At 42.3% G+C, this 23,793-nt stretch overlaps 1 protein-coding gene across 1 annotated transcript; it reads left to right on the top strand.

Annotated features, from left to right (window-relative positions):
- Positions 1–548: 548 nt before the first annotated feature.
- On the top strand, positions 549–23,591 carry LOC115784758 (nuclear GTPase SLIP-GC-like). Its single transcript, XM_030736100.1, has 21 exons — positions 549–615; positions 1,202–1,314; positions 1,504–1,548; positions 1,757–1,781; positions 3,777–3,866; positions 14,933–15,020; positions 15,679–15,895; positions 15,988–16,209; positions 17,849–18,055; positions 18,165–18,331; positions 19,403–19,496; positions 19,578–19,665; positions 19,830–19,951; positions 20,732–20,905; positions 20,994–21,148; positions 21,273–21,390; positions 21,526–21,634; positions 21,743–21,873; positions 22,100–22,181; positions 22,410–22,498; positions 23,573–23,591. Exons 1-20 carry the CDS (start codon positions 549–551, stop codon positions 22,478–22,480), a joined length of 2,385 nt encoding a protein of 794 aa, XP_030591960.1. The 3' UTR covers positions 22,481–22,498; positions 23,573–23,591.
- Positions 23,592–23,793: the final 202 nt, after the last annotated feature.

The following is a 23,793-nucleotide window of genomic DNA, read 5'->3' as shown; positions in this document are numbered from 1 at the left end:
TGCCTGCTATACATATATCATATTAAATATATCATATTCTTGCCCTGTGTCAGCTGGGATAGGCTCCAGCCCCCACTTGACCCTGAACAGGATACAAAACAGATGGTCACTGAGTCACTATTGTTGCATGTCTCACAGCCACTCCCATCTGCCGTGCACAAACACCACCTCTTCCTGCTTTTCTCCGTCCTGCTTTACCCTAAACACACTCAGACTGGACTTACCTGTCTATTATACATAAACATCCAGGTCTACTTGCCTTCTGCCATAAAAGTCAACTGTACCATCTGAGCCATACAGTTTTTGGACTTGACTTTTTGCCTGATTTTTTTTCCACCTGTTCCCAATTTGTGCATCCCTGCTTACTTCATATCTTCATCCCAGCCTTTTTCTGCACTACCTTCAACAAAAGGTGAGCAGTCGTGTTTATGATTATATAATATTTCCCATGCATTTAAGAAGCAGTTGATCACAAAGGTCTAATTTGTCAAGTAGTACTGTCTGATTAGATATTATCATAGTTTATCTTTCAGTTTCAATTCTTGGTCATGGATGATTTTGTGCGGAAGAAATTGATTGAATGGGATCTGAAAAAGTGGAGGGATAAATTTGACGGTAAAGTATTATCGTACATCACTGATGAGCACAGATGTTATTTAATATTGATGTGATGTAGTGGTTAACACATTAATCACTACAAAGGTCTCTGTTTTGTTTCCAATCCCCTTTGGGGTTGCATGAGGAAGGAGAAACAACATAAAACTACCAAATCAAACATGCAGAGCTACCTGCTGTGGTGACCCCTTGTGGGCAAAGGAGCAGCAAAAATAGCTTTTATGAACACTGAAACAGCATCAGTGCAGACATAAATGCTGCAGCTTTGTTCTGCCGCAGTTCAGTACTACTACTGTACTAAAGTAGTAATGTAATACATTTATGGTAGCACATTTTTACAAAACAAAAGTGCTTTTCTGCAGAATCTTGTAGGCTGTTACATCAACAGAGGAAAGTTAGATACAGAAAAACGCAAGAGAATTAACATGTATTCAGCTCATAAACCCAAGTTGTTACACTCCCTCTATGAGGATAAATGGCACTTAAATGTAACTGCTGTACCTGTTTGACTGTCTTTCATGAAATATATTTCTGTAGTAATTTGAAAATTATTTGCACTTCTGCATTATTAAATATTTAATTACAGATGAAGAAATTACAGAGGAAAGTTTCTATGAACTTAACGATGAACTCATAGATAAACTGATTCCAAAAATGGGACCAGGATTAAAATTCAAGAAGAGACTCAAGCAGTTAAAGGTAATTGTTCTAAAGTTATTTTGCATATTGTAACATTTAGTTCGGTAAATCTTGTTTACATTAATACATATATGTGAATTTGTGTTAGAATTACCATGGTATTTCCAAATTACACATTAAAACAATAGCATTTACTGGACTTTTATAAATTATTCACTTATGGATTTACTATTATTTTCTTTGTGCTAGGAAAAACAACATGCAAATCAGGAAACAGTTCATTGTTCTGCTCAAGTAAGTTAAAAACAGTTTAATTTTATTTGGCTATGAGCCATAATAGTGGTTATAGAGTTTCAGTTACTTTGCACTCAGTAGTGTTTTATCTGTTCTGCAAACATTAGCAAGAGGAAGCACCTGATTTAGATCAGGTAAAAATTATACTGACTTTCAGATATGTAATGAACTGATTTTTCAAATATTAAATATTTATATTCATCTGCAGGTTTTCCCATCCACAAGTGAGGAAGGTAAGATACATGTTATCTTACATATTACAACTAATATTAATCAGTATTTTCAATGGATTATGGTGGAATTCTGTGCTCTGAAGACTGCTGGCTGCCGACTTAAGAGGCTCGACGAAAGATGTGGCCTCACAGATCACGTGAGGTCCTATAAAGCTGCTATTTCCCAGGCTAAGACTCATTATTACTCCTCCCTCATCCACCAACAGCAGATTGCTGTTCTATACCATCAACCGGCTATTTCGCCCCACTGATCCACCTCATCCTTCAAGCACCCGTGACCTCTGCCATGGGTTCTTGGATGTTTTCCAAGAAAAAGTTAGCTCTATCTATCAGCACCTCCTGGCACCTGCACATCCAGTGCAGGATTTCGTACCCCCGGTCCACATCGATCTCAGTGTTCCTTCTCCTTCTTTTCCCCTGTAATTTCCTCCCAGGTCACAAAGTGGATCTCTCAAGCTAAAGCCTCCACCTGCACCTTGGACCCCAAGCAGACAACCTTGGCCAGGACACGTGTACCTGCTGTGTGCCCCCTTATAGTTGACATCATCAATTCTTCTCTGGAGTCAGGAGTGGTACCCTCCAGCTTTAAAAAACTGCCTCAGTGACTCAAATTCTTAAGAAGCCAGATCTTGACCCTGATGGCTTTAACAATTAACGACCTATCTCCAACCTTACATTATTGAGTAAAATCTTGGAAAGAGCTGTGGCCACCCAAGTCTAGCAACATGTATCTAACCATGACCTCTATGAACCTTTACAATCTGGCATCAGAGCTCACCACAGCACAGAGAATCCTCTTATTAAAATAACTTCCTATTGCCGCTGACTCTGGCCACATCAGCATTCTCATCCTCCTGGACCTTTCTTTAGCCATTGACAGCATTTCTCATACCATCCTTCTTTTGGGTCTACCTCAGTCTCTCTGGAACTGTACTCCCCTGGAGTCAGTCCTACCTTTCCAACCAAACACAGTTTGTTACTGTGGGAGGCTCCCGCTCCACCTCTGCTCCAGTTAACCACGGTGTGCCTTAAGGTTCTGTGTTTGATGCCCTGCTCTTCCCTATCTACATGCTGCCCCTTGATCAGATCTTCCACTGCCATAGGCTCTGCTTTCATTTCTATGCTGAAGACACACAATTCTATCTCAGTACCAAACCCTCCTGAATCACACATCAAGTGTTTGCATGACATCGAAACCTGGACGTTATTTAATCCACTCAAACTTAACAGTAATAAAAAAGAGCTCTTATTTGTGGGCCCCAAAGCCCTATTCCAGAAGTTTGCACATCTACTGTTTGACATGGATGGTTCTTCCATTTCACCATGGGGTCTCATTCGGTATCTCCAGCAAAGCCCTGGACAGGCTCCAATATGGCCAGAACTCAGCTGCCAGGCTTTTAACACGCACAAAGCTCTGGCAGCATATACCCCCACCCTTATTAATCTCCAGTGGATCCCTGTAAAGTCACGCATTACTTACGAGATCTTTCTTCTCATTTATAAATACCTCAATGCACTGGCCCCTCAGTATTTGTCTGACGTCCTTTGCCCATACAAACAAGTCTCTGACACTGCAGTCTTGAGCCATGGGTCTGCTTTCTGTCCCACGCACCAACCTCCAAACCTCCCCCACCAGCCCCCACCCTCTGGAGCTCTCTCCCTTCTGAGCTTCGCAATGCCCCATCACTGGACTCTTAAGAAACTCTTGAAAATTCACCTTTAAAATTTAACCTTTAAAGAGGCCTTTAATCTCTAGTTTATTTATTTATTTATTTACTTATCTTTTATTTATTTACTTTTGTTTATTTAAAATCTCTGTGCAGCAGCCTTGGGTTTCTTGAAAGGCGCTATATGAATCTAAGTTCTTATTATTTTCAAGACATCAACAATTTTGATTGGACAGAATAACTCTGTTGAGCTTACTGAATATTAAATTTCACCTGAGCAAAGCCCAGGCAACAAAGTAATATTTTTGAGTCTTTTTTATCCAATCAGGGAAGAGAAAGTTTGAAAATCAGGACAAGTCCAGCAAACAGCAACCATCACCTAAACGACGATGTAGCTCCAAACCAAGACCATTCTCAGGTATTTATATTTCTCTATAAACAATGGCCATTCAACAATAATTTCACTTTTCCCTGTTCAAAATATTTTTTCTATTAGTTTGCTGGTGTTAAAGCTATGCTAATAATATTTAATTTTAAGAGTCAATGCTACATATACCATAATTAAATTTTAATTCAAGGGAAAAATTATGTGCATGATACACTGTATTCACACATTTATCTTTGTTTTTTATATGACATTTTGCACTGACTGATTAAATTGGAGGGTAAGAAGCCTGAGTTAGTGAATGAGGTTAGAAAAGACTGGTTACATATAGTCTGGATAATCTCAGTGCAAACCAGTCACCTGCAGAGGGGCTTTGTTCTGGTCCAAATTGGAGCTGCCCTAAGTGAAAGGTGGCAGGCAGAGGTACGTGTACTTGTATCTGCCTGATTCATTCCCTGTACATTAGGGGGTTTCACCAATTGATGGGAAGGTTGTTTCCCCATGCTTTCGAGTTGGGGAATGGGGCTGACTGTCATTTGGAGTAATGCGTCTAACAACAGTTGAGAGCCTTTTGAAGTCATGGGGTAGGGGTGCAGGTGGCTGAGTAGGCCTCCTTCCTCCCCATTAGGCACTTGATTTTGCTACTAGGGGATTTCAACACTCATGGGGCAATGACAGTGAGATATGGAGGGGTCAAATTTAGAAGAATGGCCTGCTTGATTGAAACCCAAGTGTTGTTCTATTCCTGGACTTCTGGGTCAACAACAGTTTGTCCATGACAAATACCATGTTCGAACATGAGGGTGTTCACAAGTGCATGTGGCACCAGGACACCCTAATTTTGTAATGCACTACTGAACCCCCTGGTCTGAGTTCATATTCCACTACTGTACTACTTCTACTTTGCTCTGCTAAACCCCCCATACTGAGTACTTTAAGATAAGACAAAACTTTAATTATCCCACGATAGGGAATTTTTTTTTTCTTCCTGCTCTCGGTGCAGACGAACGCATGTTTCTCTTCTCCCCAGCCGTCCCTATCTACCCCTGCTTTTTGCTGCTTCGCTGCTTAGAGCATCCCTTTACACATCCCCGAACTGGAAATTAAATTATGGATCTGGTCAGCTGGTCTCTCAACACTATTGATGATTAAATTTTCATCACGAGGAGATTGGGAGAAGGGGAACCCTATGTTATGGATTCCCGTGGGGATGGAAGATAATGTTCCTGGCTGCACTGTGTGGACGTGGCATATATATTGATACCAGAATTTTTTCCCGAATTGGACCTGGGGATATCTGGTTTCTGGGCAGCTGTTCAGGCCCTAGTAAGGCTGTTTATGAGGGATGCAAAAACAGTACAAACTCAATCAGACTCAGTAGAGCTGAATCGAAATGGATTACATCTGGAGGAGTGTTGGAGTGTCTGTTCTGCATGGCGGAGTAGAACCAAATTCAGATTATTGGACTTTGAGAGGTAACCAGAAAACTGTAAGGTCTGTCAGCAAATAGTTATGACGGCCTGAACCAAAACAATTGCAATATTTGGAATTTGGCTCCCAGGTGGCCTTGGATGTCTGTCTATCTAAATCGCTTCTTGGAGATATTATGTAAACCAGTGTTTTTCAACCTTTTTTGAGCCAAGGTACAGTTTTTTCATTGAAAAAATCACGAGGCACACCACCAGGAAAAAATGTTAAAAAACTATACTCTGTAGCCTATATTAACAATATAGTCATTCTTATCAAAGTGTCTTGAATAGGAATCAAATAAACACAAAAAAGAACTTTATCACATAATATATATCTTCAATCAAATAAAAAGTGCACTTAACATGTCCACTTCAAAAACACAGCTTGAACATAACAAATGCCACAACAATGTAGTCTTATAGTAGAAAACTTCAGTGTTTTGCGAACTCTAATTCTGTCCAAAAGCATTCTATTACCAGAAATAACACAACACAACAATACATGAGATAGAGGCAAACTAATGCCAGTTTAATATCATTATCATGCATAATTCCCCGTACAGTGTTTTAATGGATGAAGGTTATCATTGTTAACTATAACCCTGTACCACCGAACATGTCATAATCGGCTCAGTGTACTTCAAAAGTGCCGGCGTTCGAGGAGTTACAGCAACAATTAGTGTAATAACACCATAGTAATACCCTATGTTGGTTGTGAAGTGCAGTTTCTCAGCTTTCAGAATTGAATTTTTCCGATGGGACAAACAGTTGCATTATTACAGTAACTTAAAGTTCCTTTGATCAGCCGCCTCAGGCTCAGTGCTAACAGCTGTTCGGCTAGTAGCGGCGATCGCCCGGCAGTATAGGGTTATAATATGTATGCTGTGTGTGCGTTTCAGATGGCTCTCATGTTGCAGAACTACCGCTGCAAACTGTCGGTCTGGGCATTCAACCGGTGCTTTGTGTGCCTCCAGTTTCTTGCTGTCGGGTTTTAAAAATGATTGTGGTGAAGGAGTCGCTCTCATGACTCCGCTAGTGACGATACTCCCTGGACAATCAGTGCTGTACTCCGCGTCATATTTTTGTATCACCTCGGATCGCTTTGAACCTCGGGTGAGTGAGTACTGAGAAAGGATCGGCAAAGTGTTCCTGATTCTAATGGTGATGCCGTCAAATCGCGGCGAGTCGAGTCGACCGACGGTGAGTCGTTCCTTATGGAAACGCGGCTTAATTCTCTTGTCTCTATGTACAATGCAATTCGCTACCTGCTGCTATCTAGTCTAGTAATATGGAAGAGTATTACATGATTATGCTCCCAGTCACTACTACAGCACAGACACTCATGGTATATCCAGTTTCACCTAATATACCATGAGTGTCTGTGCTGTAGTAGTGACTGGGAGCACAGACACTCATGGTATATCCAGTTTCACCTAATATACCATGAGTGTCTGTGCTCCCAGTCACTACTACAGCACAGACACTCATGGTATATTAGGTGAAACTGGATAATTTCCCACGGCACACCTGATGATCTCCCATGGCACACTAGTGTGCCGCGGCACACTGGTTGAAAAACACTGATGTAAACAGATGCTCTTCACCCCCGCGGCGTGTTGTGACCTGTATGAACTGGTATCCTGGCAACCAAGGCTGACTGTACCATCTTATCATGAACATTATCATGAACTGCTAGTCTGGAAGCTGTGTGGCCATCACAGTATCCTGCTCGTCTCCACTGGCAGCCCCTCCCCTACCCACCCTAGTGCTCTACAGGCTTTAAATGTGCTGCTGCTTTGCTGAGGTGTTTTTTTGGAGCCTCGTAAGGTGTTCATAATGAACACAGTACAAGATGATTTTTTTGAACCTACCTCTCCCAGTGTATCTCTTTATGTTTTCCTGCTAAAGGTAGCGCCGATAAAATGGCTGCATGACCTCAGACACCTGTCTCCCCTGTTTGTTTATGTTGTTTGTATTTCTCTTGGATGGGTGTTCTGGAACGTAAATTTCATTATATGTTTACATATAATGACAAAGTCTTCTTATCTTATCTTATCTTATCTTATCTTCATGCATTACAGCAGCTGAAGTACAGAGAAGAATGAAAGGATGAATAAAACAAATGAAATAAAATGTAATAGAAAACACAATATACATAAAATATATATGAATATACATATACAGTGGCTTGCAAAAGTATTCATAGCCCTTGAACTTTTCCATATTTTGTCACATTACAACCACAAACATAAATATATTTCACTGGAATTTAATGTGAAAGACCAACACAAAGTGGTATACAATTGTGAAGTGGAAAGAAAATTATACGATTCAAAACATTTTTTTACAAATAAAAAACTGGAGGGTTTCCCCTGTGTTTGTAACAGCAAGGGAACAGTTTACACTGCCCAGGATAGGGTTACCGGGGCCCCACCCTGGAGCCAGGTCTGGGGCGGGAGCTCGAGGGAGAGCGTCTGGTGGCCGAGCATTAGCCTGTAGTGAACGGCCGAGCGCAGCCCGAAGAGGTTACATGGGCCCACCCTCCTGTAGGCCCACCACCCGTAGGAGGCATCGTAGGGGTCGGGTGCAGTGTGTGTTGGGCGGTGGCCGAGGCAGAGACCCTGGCGGGCAGAGACCCTGGCGGACAGATCCCCGGCTATCGAGACTGGTTATTGGGACATGGAATGTCACCTCTCTGGTGGAGAAGGAGCCTGACCTAGTGCGTGAGGTTGAGAGATACCAGCTAGATATAGTTGGGCTCACCTCAACGCATGGCCTGGGCTCTGGAACCAGTCTCCTGGAGAAGGGCTGGACTCTGTTCCAGTCTGGAGTTGCCCTCGGTGAGGGGCGGCGAGCTGGGGTGGGTGCTTTTGTATCCCCCTGGCATGTTGCCTGTACGTTGGAGTTTTCACCGGTGGATGAGAGGTTTGTTTCCCTGCGCCTTCGAGCTGGGGAACAGGCCCTGACTGTTGTTTGCGCTTATGCTCCGAATGACAGTTCAGAGTACCCACCCTTTTTAGAGTCGCTGGGCAGGGTGCGAAAGTGCTCCATCTGGTGACGCCATAGTCTTGTTGGGAGACTTTAACGCTCACGTGGGCAATGACAGTGAGACCTGGAGGGGCGTGATTGGAAGGAACGGCCTGCCCGATCTGAACCCGAATGGTGTTTTGTTATTGGACTTCTTTGCAAACCACAGTTTGTCCATAATGAACACCATGTTCGAACATAAGGATGTCCATAAGCGCACATGGCACCAGGACACCCTAGGTCGCAGGTCGATGATTGATTTTGTAATCGTATCATCAGATCTGCGGCCGTATGTTCTGGACACTCGGGTGAAGAGAGGAGCTGAGCTGTCAACTGATCACCACCTGGTGGTGAGTTGGATCAGGTGGTGGGGGAAGATGCTGGACAGACCTGGGGCACCTAAACGTATTGTGAGGGTGCGCCGGGAACGCCTAGCAGAAGCCACAGTCCAGGAGATTTTCAACTCCCACCTCCGGCAGAACTTCGACAGCATTCTGAGGGAGGCTAAGGACATTGAGTCCGAATGGACCATGTTCCGCACCTCCATTGTTGAGGCTGCTGCTCAGAGGTGCTGCAAGGTGGTTGATGCCTGTCGTGGTGGTAACCCCCGAACCAGATGGTGGTCACCGGAGGTGAAGGGAGCCATCAAGCTGAAGAAAGAGTCCTATCGGGCTTGGTTAGCCTGTGGGACTCCGGAGGCAGCTGACAGGTATCGGCAGGCCAAGCGGAATGCAGCTCGGGCAGTGGCCGAAGCAAAAACTCGGGTGTGGGAGGAGTTTGGTGAGGCTATGGAAAATACTTTGAGGACCTCCTGAATCCCACTGACATGCCTTCTGTAGTGGAAGCAGAGTCTGGGGACGAGGGAGATGATTTGACCATCACTGGGGGTGAGGTCGCTGAGGCAGTTAAACAACTCCTTGGTGGCAGGGCCCCTGGGGTGGACGAGATTCACCCTGAGTTCCTGAAGGCTCTGGATGTTGTAGGGCTGTCTTGGTTGACACGCCTCTGCAACATCGCGTGGAGATCTGGGGTAGTGCCATTGGATTGGCAGACCGGAGTGGTGGTCCCCATCTTTAAGAAGGGAGACCGAAGGGTGTGCTCCAACTTTTGGGGGATCACACTCCTCAGCCTCCACGGTAAGGTCTATGCCAGGGTGCTGGAAAGGAGGGTCCGTCTGTTAGTTGAACCTCGGATCCAGGAGGAACAATGCGGTTTTCGTCCTGGTTGCTGGACCAGCTCTTTATCCTCTCAAGGATATTTGAGTGTGCGTGGCAGTTTGCGCAACCAGTCTACATGTGCTTTGTGGACGTGGAGAAGGCATTCGACCGTGTCCCTCGGGGTATCCTTTGGGAGGTCCTGCGGGAGTATGGGGTGTCTGGCCCATTGCTGCGGGCCATTCAGTCTCTGTACAACTGCAGTGAGAGCTTGGTCCGTATAGCCGGTAATAAATCGGATTCGTTTCCTGTGGGTGTCGGACTCCATCAGGGTTGCCCTTTGTCACCGATTCTGTTCATAATTTTTATGGACAGAATTTCTAGGCGTAGCCAGGTGGCGGAAGGCTTCTTCCTTGGTGGCCTAAGTCTGAGGCCATGGTCCTCAGCCGGAAAAGGGTGGAGTGCCCTCTCCGGCTCAGGAACGAGTTCTTGCCCCAAGTGGAGGAGTTCAAGTATCTCGGGGTCTTGTTCACGAGTGACGGGAGAAGGGAGCGGGAGATCGATAGACGAATCGGGGCTGCTTCTGCAGTGATGCGGATCCTGCACCGGTCTGTCGTGGTGAAGAGGGAGCTTACTGTAAAAGCAAAGCTCTCGATTTATTGGTCGATCTACGTTCCTACCCTCACCTATGGTCACGAGCTTTGGGTAGTGACCGAAAGAATAAGATCGTGAATACAAGCGGCAGATGCCTCCTGGGCGCCTCTTGGGTGATGTGTTCCGGGCAAGTCCCATCGGGAGGAGGCCCCATGGTAGACCCAGGACATGCTGGGGAGATTATATCTCTCAGTTGGCCTGGGAATGCCTTGGGTCCCTCCGGATGAGATGGAGGAGGTGGCTGGGGAGAGGGAAGCCTGGGCTTCCCTGCTTAGGCTCCTGCCCCCACTACCCGGCCCCGGATAAGTGGAAGAGAATGGATCGATGGATGGAAAAACTGAAAAGTGCAGTGTGCAAAAGTATTCAGCCCCCCTGAGTCAATACATTGTGGAACCACCTTTTGTTGCAATTACAGCTAAAAGTCTTTTAGGGTATGTCTGCACCAGCTTTGCACATCTAGTGACTGAAATTTTTGCGCATTCTTCTTTGCAAAACAGCTCAAGCTCAGTCAGATTAGCTGGAGAGCGTTTGTGAACAGCAGTTTTCAGATCTTGCCACAAATTCTCGATTGGGTTTAGGTCTGGACTTTGACTGGACCGTTTAAACCATTCCATTGTAGCCCTGGCTTTATGTTTAGGGTTGTTGTCCTGCTGAAAGGTGAACCTCCTCCCCAGTCTCAAGTCTTTTGCAGACTCCAACAGGTTTTCTTCCAAGATTGCCCTGTATTTGGCTCTATCCATCTTCCCATCAACTCTGACCAACTTCCCTGTCCCTGCTGAAGAGAAGCAGCCCCAGAGCATGATGCTGCCACCACCATATTTGACAGTGGGGATGGTGTGTTCAGAGTGATGTGCAGTGTTAATTCTCCGCCACACATAGCGTTTTGCATTTTGGCCAGAAAGTTCAATTTTGGTCTCATCTGACCAAAGCACCTTGTTCTACATGTTTACTTTGTCCCCAACATGGCTTCTGGCAAACTGCAAACGGGACTTTTTATGGTTTTCTTTTAACAATGGCTTTCTTCTTGCCACTCTTCCATAAAGACCACATTTGTGCAGTGCAAGACTAATAAATGTCCTGTGGACAGATTCCCCCACCTGAGCTGTGGATCTCTGCATTTCATCCAGAGTCACCATGGGTCTCTTGGCTGCATCTCTGATCAATGCTCTCCTTGTTCGGCCTGTGAGTTTAGGTGGATGGCCTTGTCTTGGTAGGTTTACAGTTGTGCCATACTCTGTCCATTTCTGGATAATGGACTGAACAGTTCTCTGTGAGATGTTCAAAGCTTGGGAAATCTTTTTATAGCCTAAGCCTGCTTTAAACTTCTCCATAACCTTATTCCTGACCTGTCTGGTGTGTTCTTTGGACTTCATGATGCTGTTTACTCCCCAATATTGTCTTAACCAACCTCTGAGGCCGTCACGGAGCAGCTGTATTTGTACTGAGATTAGATTACACACAGGTGGACTCTTTTTAGCAGTCATCAGGCAACTTCTGAATGCAATTGGTTGCACTCAGAGAAAAGGGGGCTGAATACTTTTGCACACTGCACTTTTCAGTTTTTTATTTGTACAAAATGTTTTGAATCATGTATAATTTTCTTTCCACTTCACAATTGTATACCACTTTGTGTTGATCTTTCACATTAAATTACAGTGAAATATATTTATGTTTGTGGTTGTAATGTGACAAAATATGGAAACGTTCAAGGGGTATGAACACTGTACTGTACATACATATACATCAAAGCACTATATACAGATATCAAAACACTACATACATTTGTAGCCAGTAAAGTGCACAGCATACACAGTATGCATTGTATTGGTGAGAGTGTAATAAATAAGATGTATATGTACTGTATGGATAAAGTGATGGCAGTGGAGGTAAAGTGTCCAAGTGACTCATGACATCATGGTGTGTTGTACTGTCTAACTGCTGTTGACTTGCGAAAGTGCTCCTTCCTGCAGTGAGGATGTTTCAGTCTCTGACTGAAGGAGCTGCTCTGTGCACCCATGGTTTCATGCAGGGGATGATGGGGGTTGTCCATGATGGATGTCAGCTTTGCTAACATTCTCCTCTCACCCACCACCATCACAGACTCCAGAGGACATCCCAGCACAGCACTAGACCACCACACTAGTTTGTCAATCCCGCTCCTGTCCCTTCCAGTGTATCCACCCCCCCCAGCAGACCACTGCATGGAAAAGGGCAGATGGTACCACTGAGTCATAAAAAGTCTTTAACGGAGTCCTGCAGAAACCGAAGGACCTCAGTCTCCTCAGTAGGTGGAGTTGACTCTGGCCCTTCTTTTACGGGACATCTGTGTTTGTAGTCCAGTCCAGCTTGTTATTGAGGTGAACACCCAGGTACTTGCAAGAGACCACTGTCTCGATGTCCTTTCCCTGGATGTTCACTGGTGCTGTTGGGGGGTGACTTCCTCCTGAAGTCTGTGACCATCTCCTTCATCTTGTTGCCGTTGATTTGGAGAGCATTGGTCTCACACCAGCCAACAAAGTCACTGATGACCCCCCCGTATTCCTCATCATTCCCATCTGATACGCATCCGATGATGGCATATCATCTCAGAACTTCTGTAGGTGGCAGTGTTCTGAGTTGTACCTGAAGCCTGAACTGTACAGACTGAACAGAAAGGGTGAGAGGACCGTGCCTTGAGGCACCCCCGTGCTGCAGACTACCACATCAGACACACAGTCATGGCACCTCACATTCTGTGGTCTGTTGGTGAGGTAGTCAATAGTCCGTGCAGTCAGCTGCCTGTCCACTCTGGCTCGCTCCAGCTTCCCTCTCAACAGTGCAGGTTGGATGGTGTTGAAAGCACTGGCGAAGTCAAAGAACATGACCCTCACAGTGTTCCCTGCCCACTCTAGGTAAGAGAGGGATCTGTGCAGCAGGTAGATGACGGCATCATCCACCCCGATGCCGGACGGGTAGGCTACTTCTCTGAGCTGTCAACTGATCACCACCTGGTTGGGGTGAGTTGGATCAGGTGGCAGGGGAGGATCCTGGAAAAACTCTGGTGTGCTCAAATGTATTGTGAGGGTTCACTGGAATATCTAACAGAGGCCCTGGTCCCTGAGATATTCAGTTCCCACCTCCAGCAGAATTTCAACAGCATTCTGAGGAAGGTATGTGATATTGGGATATAAAGTGTCTTGAGGTGACTTTTTGATGTGATTTGGCATTATAAAGATAAAATTGAATTGAATTGAATATTAAGTCCAAATGGACCATGTTCCATAGCTCTATTGGCAAGGCATTTGCAGCCACAAGCTTGTTGGTGCCTGCTGTGGTGGTATGCCCCAAACCAGAGACAAAAACCAAAACAAAACCAGGCACCCCAAACCAGGGTGGACAGAATGGTCCAGGATGGAAGGCATGAGGCAAAGAAACAGAAAGAGCCACACAGGGACCCTGAGGCGGAGGCGGAGGCAGAGGCAGCGGCGACGGCGAGAGCTCCCCTGGCAGCTCGATCTGAGCAGGATTCCACAGTTCGGACGTGGACTCGGATTTGGACTTGTCGGTCTGAGCGGGACCCTCTGGCTCTGGCTCGGTCTGAGCGGGACCCTCTGGAGCCGGCGTGGATGGAGTTTAGGTGTGTTTAGGTGTGTTTGGTGGTGAGGATGTGGGTGACTGGGGTTCTGATTGGGGTTTTGACTGAGATGGTGTTAAAACTGCTGCAGCTGACTGCAGAGGCTCTGACATGACTGGCTGCGGGGAAGCTGAAGCAGCTGACAGTGGGGGCACTGACTGAGGTAGCTGTGGCTTGGAGGCTGCTGTAGCAGACGGTGGCAGCTGTGGCTCAGAGGATGCTGCAGCTGATGGAAATTGTGGCCTTTGAAGAGCTGCTGCAGCTAACTGGGGCTGAAAGGGAGCTGCTAGAGATAACTGAGGCTGAAAAGGAGCTTCTACAGCTAGCTGGGGCTCTGGTACTGCTGCAGGCAAAGTGGACTGTGGTGGAGGCACTGCTGCAGCTGATCATGGGAGAGACAGAGGCTTGAAAACTGCTGCAGCCTCTACCACCACAGTCGGCTGCAGCAGACACTGAAGACAGTGGTGGTGGCGGCAGCGATGATGTGGCCCTGTCTGGGCCGTTCTGTGATGGTGATGACATGGACGTGGCTGGGCTACTCCGTGGTGGCAAGGACATGGATGTGGCTGGCCACCCCGCAATCGTTCTGTCATGGTGGGCCGTGTGACATGGAGGGATGGACCCAGTTGCAGGACTCTGGAGACAGACATAACTAAAAAGTGTTTATTGAGGAGAACAAAAAACAAAATACAAAATCCACTTGGGAGCCAAACGTAGAGTGTAATCCAAAAACAAAGTAAGCCTAGACAGGAACACACGAGCTCGTCAACACGACATCAACAACAACGCGACAACAAGCAGAGGAAACAGAGGACTTAAATACACCAGGGGATAATGAGGGAAGTGGAAACAGCTGGTAACACAGGTGACAGCAATTACTTGAGGAGACCAGGGGAAGCAAAACTGAACACAACAGACAGGGACCAGACGACTATCAACATAAAACGGGAAGTCAGATGGAGCAACAAAGATGCAGACCTGACACAAGGAAACACAAGGAACTAGAAAACAAAACATAACCAAACCCAAAACAGACAAAATAAAGCAAAAACAAAACACACAGGGTCAAAAGGACCCTGGACCATGACAAGTAGTCTACTCATACAGTGCATAGTGTGGTTAGGGTGGTGCTGACTACAACTGAGCTCCTGCTAAATATTTTTTTAATTCTTTTGCTTACAGAAACATTCATACTGTCTGATGTAAAAGACATCATGAGAAAAGTTCGTACCAGACTACATGACCAGGACAAGCTCAATGTTTTCCTGAAGTGAGTATTAAGTTTCCATATTCTGTGTTGTATGGGCCTGGCTCCACTCCTGATCATGTGCCAATTTCACATTGAGATCACAGAGAGGTTGTTTTTAAGTTTGCCACCACTGTTCACTCAGAATGCATACTTTTTTGCTTTCTACATGAACCCTTTTGGGCCAATATTCACCAATATATTTCTGGTGTGAGTCTGTCTGGTGAAGTAGCTCTTTTGTAGTCACTTTGAAGTCGTGCTGCTGATAGACAAGTAGTTACAGAAAATTAATTCTTCCAATGCTTTTAGTGTTAGACACAGTTACAGCTAAAATTAAATCCAATCCTGTGTGACTTTTATTCATGTGAGTTTCTGGTGAGTCTGCATTTTATGAACTGCTTTTGTTTACTGTTTCTCATATCCATCGGTTTCTGAGGTAAAAATGTTGCTCTTTAGCTGCTAAATTCACATATTTAGATCAGCTCTCTGCTGCATCTAAAATTATATAAAATTGAAAACTGGTGATTATTTGTTCAGTCCATATGACTTTCCACATACAAAAAGTCTAGAAACATTTAGAAACATTGGATGTACCATTTTTAAATTGTGCTTAAAAGTCTGTTAATAGTCTTTTGCTACACATTTTCATGGTTGAATCAGTGAATCCATAACTCATATACAGGAAAAAAATCAGTGATTTGAAGACAGACAAGAGGGAGCTGGTTGGTGTCTTTGGTAAAACTGGAGCTGGAAAAAGTTCTCTGATAAATGCCATCATTGAAGAGAAGAACCTTTTGCCCTCTGGAAGCGTCAGTGCATGCACCTCAGTCATGATAAAAGTGGAGGCTAACATGCACAGCTCTAACTATGAGGCAGACATTGAGTTCATCACAACAGAGGTAAAATTGGTTTAGCTGCAAAAATATTTTTTATTATGCTGGTTATACATCCTTCAATAAAACTGAAAAGTGTGTTTTTTTTTTTTTTTAAGGAGTGGAAAGATGAGTTGTGGCCATGGCAGCAGATTCTTGGGGATAATGAAAACCGTAAAATTGAAGCTGATGATGATTATCGTGACATTACTGAAAAGCTGTCAGCACTCTATGGGGAAGAATGGAAACAAAGGTCCATTGAAAACCTCATGGACAGCAAATATTTCAAAGAAATTCCCGAATTTCTCCAATGCAAAAGGAAGATTTTGACATGTGAATCAGTAAGACAAAAACTTTTATTACTTCTTTTACTACTCATGAATTTACAGCGCTGAGGTTTAATTGTTTACATGCAGCCTGGGCTTCAGTAATTTAGCAACTCTGCAACCTAAGCAGTGTACAAGATGTACATCAAAATATGAGAACATTGTTCACCAACAAAAAATCCAGGTCTGGTTTATAGGACAGGATTTTTTGCTTCCTCTCAATAGGAAACCTTAAATTGTGGGCCAGCCAATAACTGACCCACTAAGTTCCAGCTTACATAATTAAAAGGTGATCAAAAGGTTCCTCAAGTACATGCAAAAAAAAAAAAAAACACAACTTTACACAAATAACTATCCCCTTCAAGGCAGTCTACTTGTTCACTGCACTGGATAGTTTTGTCATGAAACGCTGTGGCAAAGGGTAGAGGACCTCAATGCAGGACTTGAATAGGCGAGGGTAAATTTAAACTTAGGTTTTAATAGCCAAAAATGAAAAGACAGAACGTGGCTGGACGAGGCCAGCAACACTAAATACAATAACCCACGTGAACTGGAACCAAACATGAACAAGAACTCACACACAGCAGAAAACCAACAACAAGGACAAGGGGGAAACACAGACAATAAATACACAGCGAGACAATCAGGAAACAAGCAACAGGTGACAAGCACAGCTTAACATGAATAGAGTGATGAAACAAGGGGAGCAAAACTAAACACAAAACATAGGACTGTCACAATAAGACTGGAAGTAACCAAACATGATACAAACACAGACTTGACACATAGGGAGGCTGGTACACAGAGGGAACCTAAACATGACTAAACAGAAACACAATACACAGGGAAAACACCGGGAAGTGAAACTAAATGCAAGACGCAAGACCAGGGACTAAGACATAAGAAACAAAACAGACACAGGAACACAGGAACAGAACAGGAGGACGTGGGAATCAAAACATAACAAAACCATTCATAACTCAAAGAAAGGCTTAAGCTGCAAATGCACAAAAACAACATAACCCCTAACACAGAAAAATCAGAAAATGAAACAAACAAATTTGAAGCACTTAATAGGAAAACAACATTCAAATCAAAGTCCAACCAAAAATGCTGGGTCAGTGGACCCAGGATCAGGACTGCAACCTAAGTTTAGCCTCTACATGCTGTTCATATTTCATGCCTTCACAGTTATATCCGGGTCAGTTTTGATCCTGGCCAAGAATCTTCACATAACAAGTGTCTGTACCGAATTTGGAACTATTATTGTTATTAGGAAAGTGTACCCAGAGAAAACCCATGCAAACATGGGGATAACATGCAGACTCCACACACAAAGGTGTGTGGAGTCTGGATTCAAACCCAGGACCTTCTAGCAGCAGTGCTAACCACCACACCACATGCTGCCTCTATTTTATTTATATACTGCCAAATCACAACAAACAGTCGCTTAAACTTAAAAACTAATTTTTGACTCACCCACAAATTTTGTCTGCACCTTTGTAGTTTTGTAGTTACATTGTATTGATTTAACTTTTGAAATTAGTGCTTTTCAGTCATATATTATGCTTCTCTAATTCTTTCATTTGTAAAATCACTTGTAGTGAGAAAAGAAATGAAACTGTCTTGCATTGTCTTACTTTATTTTTTGCAGGCTGACAAACTCTCTGCAAGTTGTGTCAAATACACAAGAAGTGACTCTAAACAGGCGGATGGTAAAAATGTAAAGAGGTGGTACTGGCCACTAGTGAAGTGTGTGACTCTCAAGGTGCCAAACAACGATTTCCTCCAACATGTCACACTTGTGGACCTTCCTGGAAATGGTGACCGCAACAAGAGTCGAGACAAAATGTGGAAACAAGTAATATATTCACATTCACTGCTTATTGTTCTATACTGTGTGTCAATGTTATCTATGATGCTTTGACAGTTAATTATTCATATCTCTCATGTTATTATTCTCCTTTCAGATTGTTGAAGATTGTTCTATTGTGTGGATTGTAACTGATATTAATCGAGCAGCATCAGAAAAAGAAGCCTGGGACATCCTGCAAAGTGCCAGCAGCCTCATTGGAAATGGTGGCGAATGTCGGCAAATTCACTTTATCTGCACTAAGTCAGATCAGATTGAAGATTAGTAAGTAAATTATGTATTAAATTAGTAAATTATGATGTAAAAATACCAGAGAAGTTCAAGGTCAATTCAATGACTTCAAGGTATTTCAAATTACCATTTTGCAAACCTATGCCATTTTCTTTCTAGAGAGAAGAGTTTTTCTCCTGGTAACTCTTCCAAACAAGTCACACTCATTCCGTTTTTTTCTGATTGTTTCGTTGTAAACTTAACATTTAATATGCTAACTGAGGCCTGTAGAGTCTGAGAATATTTCAAGCATTTCACATTCTAACTTTGAGGTGAATTTCCCAAGATGTCCACTTACAGGACGATTGTGGCATTGTGTTAACACAAAACAGACTGTTCCAGACCAGCAAGCTGCCAACTCTGCTTTAATAGAGATGCTCACACTTATTAATGATCAATTAATCAAATGCAATTGATTGTTACTTATGGTTGTTACTTACCTAGTAAAGTCACATTTCAGGGCGATACTATACTTCCACTGAAGCACCCTTACCTGCCCCTACAGCTGGTTAACACGGCTGATCATAGGAACTTTGAATTACCGTAATTACGTCACCGTTTGTCCTATGGGAAACATTCAAATGGTTTCTGAAAGCTGAGAAACTGCACTTCACAACTAACATAGGGTTACTACAGTAATTGTTGCCAGAAGTACACAAATGATGGCACTTTTGAAGTACACTGAGTCAATTACAACATATTCGGCGGTATAGGATTAATACTTAACAGATCATTAAAACATTGTACGGGGGACATATGCATAATGATGGTATTAAAGTGGGATTAGCTATGTTAGCTTGCATCTATCTCATCTATTGTTGTGTTGTGTTTTGAGCCACATACAAATGTCAAGAGACTACTGCCCATGTTGCTATATTGACTCCACCCACACTTAAGTGGTACTCAATTGCAATGGAAACAAAACAAGACCGTGCCGAGTCAAGCTGACCCATGCTGAGTAGGTACTAATGGAAACCCAGCATAAAGGTGTACTCAGTGACTCTGTGGTCTTGTGAAAACTTTGTTTTTCAAAGGACTATATGTGCAAATATCTTTTTTTTCTAGTTCAGCAGCTCAGCGCCATAAACGTATAGTTGAAAGAAACATAGAAGTCAAGGAAGAAGTGAGAAAAGAATTCCGCAAGCTGGACGAAATTAAGGTGAGCTTTTTTGGCCTATTGTCTAACATGACTCTCTTTAATGGTAAAAGTGCTTCAAAATGAAATCCTGTTTCCCCCCAGAAACACTTCACTGATGACTGTTTCAAAGTGTTCACAGTGAGCTCCAAAGAGTTTTTTAAAAAGAAGCGCTTAAATCCAGATGAAACTGGTAGGTGTAGTCTCCTTAAATGACCACATTGTAGCTAATAGAAAATGGAGAACTCAAATGCATATTTTGTTTTAGTTTGCTTTAACTGAAGCAAAAATGAATTGGTTGGATTTAAATTAAAGTATTTATTGTAAAATTGTAGTTTTCAAATTCATTTTTAACAGAAATACCAAAACTTCAGGAATCTTTGCAAGATCTCAACGACTGTCACTCAGAAACCTTAAACTACGTGTCTGGAGCTCACGGGATTCTGTCTTTGATTCAAGGGGCCAACTGCAGAGGAGTGGTAAGTGGTAATAAAAAACTCATATTTCTCATTTGCTTCAGTTATGATATTGTATGTCATACTGTATTTAATATTTAGCTATATTTATTAAAACAAAGTTTTGTAAAGTATGTTAAGTTTCACTGGAAAATGAGAAGGTGTGCATGAAATTTTCAGGGTTTACATCAAGTCATCAAGGTCATAGATTTCATTGGTTACTTGATGACAGTACAGTGGCACGAAGGGGCAAAACACAACAGCAAACAAACAAACAAACAAAAAGTTCCTACAACATTCCAGAAAAAGAACAAAACAGAAAACACAATTTTCAACTAAGTTAGATCAAATGGAAGAGATTTTTATTAGAAGGGAAAATTCATATGATGTGTTTCCTTTTAATCCTGAAAGCATGTTGGAAGTGCGGAGAGGGGCATTATTATTATTATATTATTATTATTATTATTATTATTATTATTATTATTATTATTATTATTATATACATGGAGTTTCTACTATTGCATCTGTATAAGAAAAATTACAGCTCATGGAAATGCAATATTCCATGTTGGGTTCAACAATGATCATTTTTTCCTGCAGTCATAGTCCTAATTCTGAATGTCCAGGTTCTGTCCATACAACCCAAGAAATCTCCCTATCCTGTTCCATAAGCTGAAATATTTTTGTTCTTGTTTTTTGATTTGTTTGTTTGTTTTGCTTGTTTCTGAGGCTGGGTGTTTAAACTCACAGATTTTTAGTATTTAGTTATATTGTTTCAAATAATGTTATTTTTTTCTATTTCAGGCTGTTAAAAAAGCAGAAGTGTGTAGAGAACTTGAGAGAAACATGAAACATCAACTTAATCAACTTGCAAAATCAATGGGAGATGCCAATAAGACTTTTAACAAATGCCTCACAGAGGGAGTTGAAAAATCCATCAGTTCCTATGAAAAAAAATTGAAGTCCTTCTTGTACTTGGTGTGTATAATATAGTTACATCAACACAAGTGACTTTGCATTTTATTGGATTATGTGTTAAAATGTTCTGTTTTCTGCTTTGTTTCAGAGAAAGAAGGGCAGCTCTTTTCACTCAACCCTGAAGTGTGTTGTTCAGAATAAGGGTGTCTACAAACCAAAAAAAGGGAAACAAATAAACATCAACCTGATGTTAGTTTCATGGTTGATGGACAGCATTGATGAAGAATTCAGAAAGACCTTTCCGTAAGAATAATTATTCTACACCACACATTATAACGAACAGAATATGAGATGCATATATAAAAGTCAGTTTTATATATGCATCTGCAGTTCTGCCAGTATAGATCACGTTGTTTACATGTTTCAGAAATGAAGTAAAATGTGGATCATTCAGTGGAGCGATCGATACTTTTTCACTTAACACCAATTCTCTGAATACAAAATGCAAAGCTGTCGAACTGCAACTGAGATTTCTCAAGACAGAGGTAAAAGATGAAACTTCCTATATATTAGTCCACCAGCAGGCAGTAAATGAGGCAAAACTGAAAAATGAACACTGGTTGTGTATCTCACTGTAATTTAAAACAGTGTTCATCCATAGTTCCTTTTTTTTCTCTAAGGAAGAAAAAATCAAAGCAAAAATCAACAAAATCATCCGGAAGGAGAAGAAAAAGATTTACAACAGTCTGACAGAGACAATTGAAAAAGTTATGGAAGAAAGCTACAGCAGTAAGAAAGATGAAAGATTCATAACTTTCCACAAAAACATTTTTATTTTACCACATTTATATTTATCTGCATTAAAAAGTCTAACAGAAGTTTCACGTCTTACTCCAGAGGCAGCAGCATTCAGAGGAGACGGCATGCTGAACAACATGAGGGAGACTATTGAGCGGCATGTGCACTCAAATAAGCACATGTTTGGGCTGGCAAAAAAAACCATGTTGGTCAAGCTGATTGCATTGAGGGTTTGTCATATTTTGTATTTGAATATGATGTCTTGCACATTTTTTCTTTGTCCAAGATTTACATGAAACCTTCTTTTCTTTGAGTGGAAAATACAAAATGTGTGTTGGCTTGAGTACTTTTCCCAGTCTGAACGCCCTCTAACACATCTTATGTTTTTCATAATCTTGAACTCATTAGAATCACTGATTCTTTGATAAGTGAATAAATTTTTTGGTGCCACATTAGAAACACATCCTGGAGACACTGCGGAAAACAATGAAGGAATCCATTGAACTCTCACTCAAGACCAATGACTGCTCACTCCCAGGTAAATGTTTCTTATTATAAATATCAAGTAAAATAAATCTATATAAACATGCATTGCAAAAAATTATGTGTACAAAATAAAACTTGACTTAAACATAAACGCTGTATATTTAATGAAACTCAAATGTATAGAATGAAAACTGAATCAGTTCTACATGATTTTGAAAGAAGTATAAAGCAGGGATGACATTTATTTATAGCAGTGTTTGTTTGTTTCTTTGCTTTTTAGATGTTTCAGCTGAGCTTGTAACGGTGAAGAACCATTATGATAAACTTGCAAGCAGCCCATATAACAGATGAAGAAATTTCACTAGCTGGGTAAATATTAATAAGTAATTTGTTGATTATGAATTCTTTTTGTTATTAATGACATTGGCATTTCTTTTAATTACCCAATGATAGGAGCTGCATCTATGACAAACTAGCTTTTTATAGCATGAAGTCAAACTTCTGGGACAGTGATCTGGTCAGATAAGTAGCAGAGAGGGTTAATTAGTTTCAGCTGCTTTGGTGTTAATGAAATTAACAACAGGTGCACTAGACGGGCTACAATGAGACAACCTCAAAACTAGTTTTGCATTTGGTTAAGCTCAGTGTTACTGCTGGTAGCATGACTTGATACCTGGATGCTGCAGAGGTTGCACAGGTACCAGGATGGCACACCAATACCATTGCCAAAAGTTTTGCTGTGTCTCCCAGCACAGCATACAAACTACTGAGTACGATTCTGAGTTGCTAAAGAAAGTTTCAGCAAATGAACGAGCCTCCTGTATCATTTTTTCACTTTGATTTTTGGGGTGTCTTTGAATTCAGCCTTGTGTAGGTTGATAATTATCATAAAAAAATATGGTCTACTTTTATTACCAATATATTACCCAGTCCATATCACTGTAATCCAGGGGTGTCCAAACTTGCGGCCGCGGACCGCTTCCGGCCCCGCCCACTTCCGGTCCGCGAATTGATGTAAAAAATTACATACAATTTGGCCCTTTAAGTTACTTTTTTGACAATCCGCCTTCTGTTAAGCGAAATGTCAAAAAAGGAACTTAAAGGGCCAAATTGTATGTTTTTTTACATCAATTCGCGGGCCGGAAGTGGGCGGGGCCGCAAGTTTGGACACCCCTGCTGTAATATAACATGATATAATTTTTTTCCCCATTGAGATCTGATGCATTTCCAAGTGTTACTTTTATTTATGTTTTAGCACTGTATATGTCATCAAAGCTGAATGTCACAACTTTGCTGTAATGTCTGAGAATTACACATTTTCTGAGTTCTTTTTCATTCACCTCTTTTCATTCTTTTCATACCCCACACTCCATTTAATCATTAGTTATTAGTAATCTCTGACTCTCTTCCACAGTGTGTTTTGTCCTGTCTCTCTCCCCTCAGCCCCAACCGGTTGCAGCAGATGACTGCCCCTCCCTGAGCCTGGTTCTGCAGGAGGTTTCTTCCTGTTAAAACAGAGTTTTTCCTTCCCACTTTCACCAAGTTCTTGCTCATAGGGGGTCAGTTTGACTGTTGGGTTTTCTCTGTAATTACTGTAGGGTCTTTACATTACAATATAAAGCATCTTGTTTGTTTTTTAAGATCAGTTGTTTTTCCTGTTGTCT

Source organism: Archocentrus centrarchus, chromosome 8 (assembly GCF_007364275.1).
Source record: "Archocentrus centrarchus isolate MPI-CPG fArcCen1 chromosome 8, fArcCen1, whole genome shotgun sequence".
NCBI lineage: Eukaryota > Metazoa > Chordata > Actinopteri > Cichliformes > Cichlidae > Archocentrus > Archocentrus centrarchus.
Note: the sequence above shows the minus strand (reverse complement) of the source record. Positions and strands in the feature narration are given on the sequence as shown.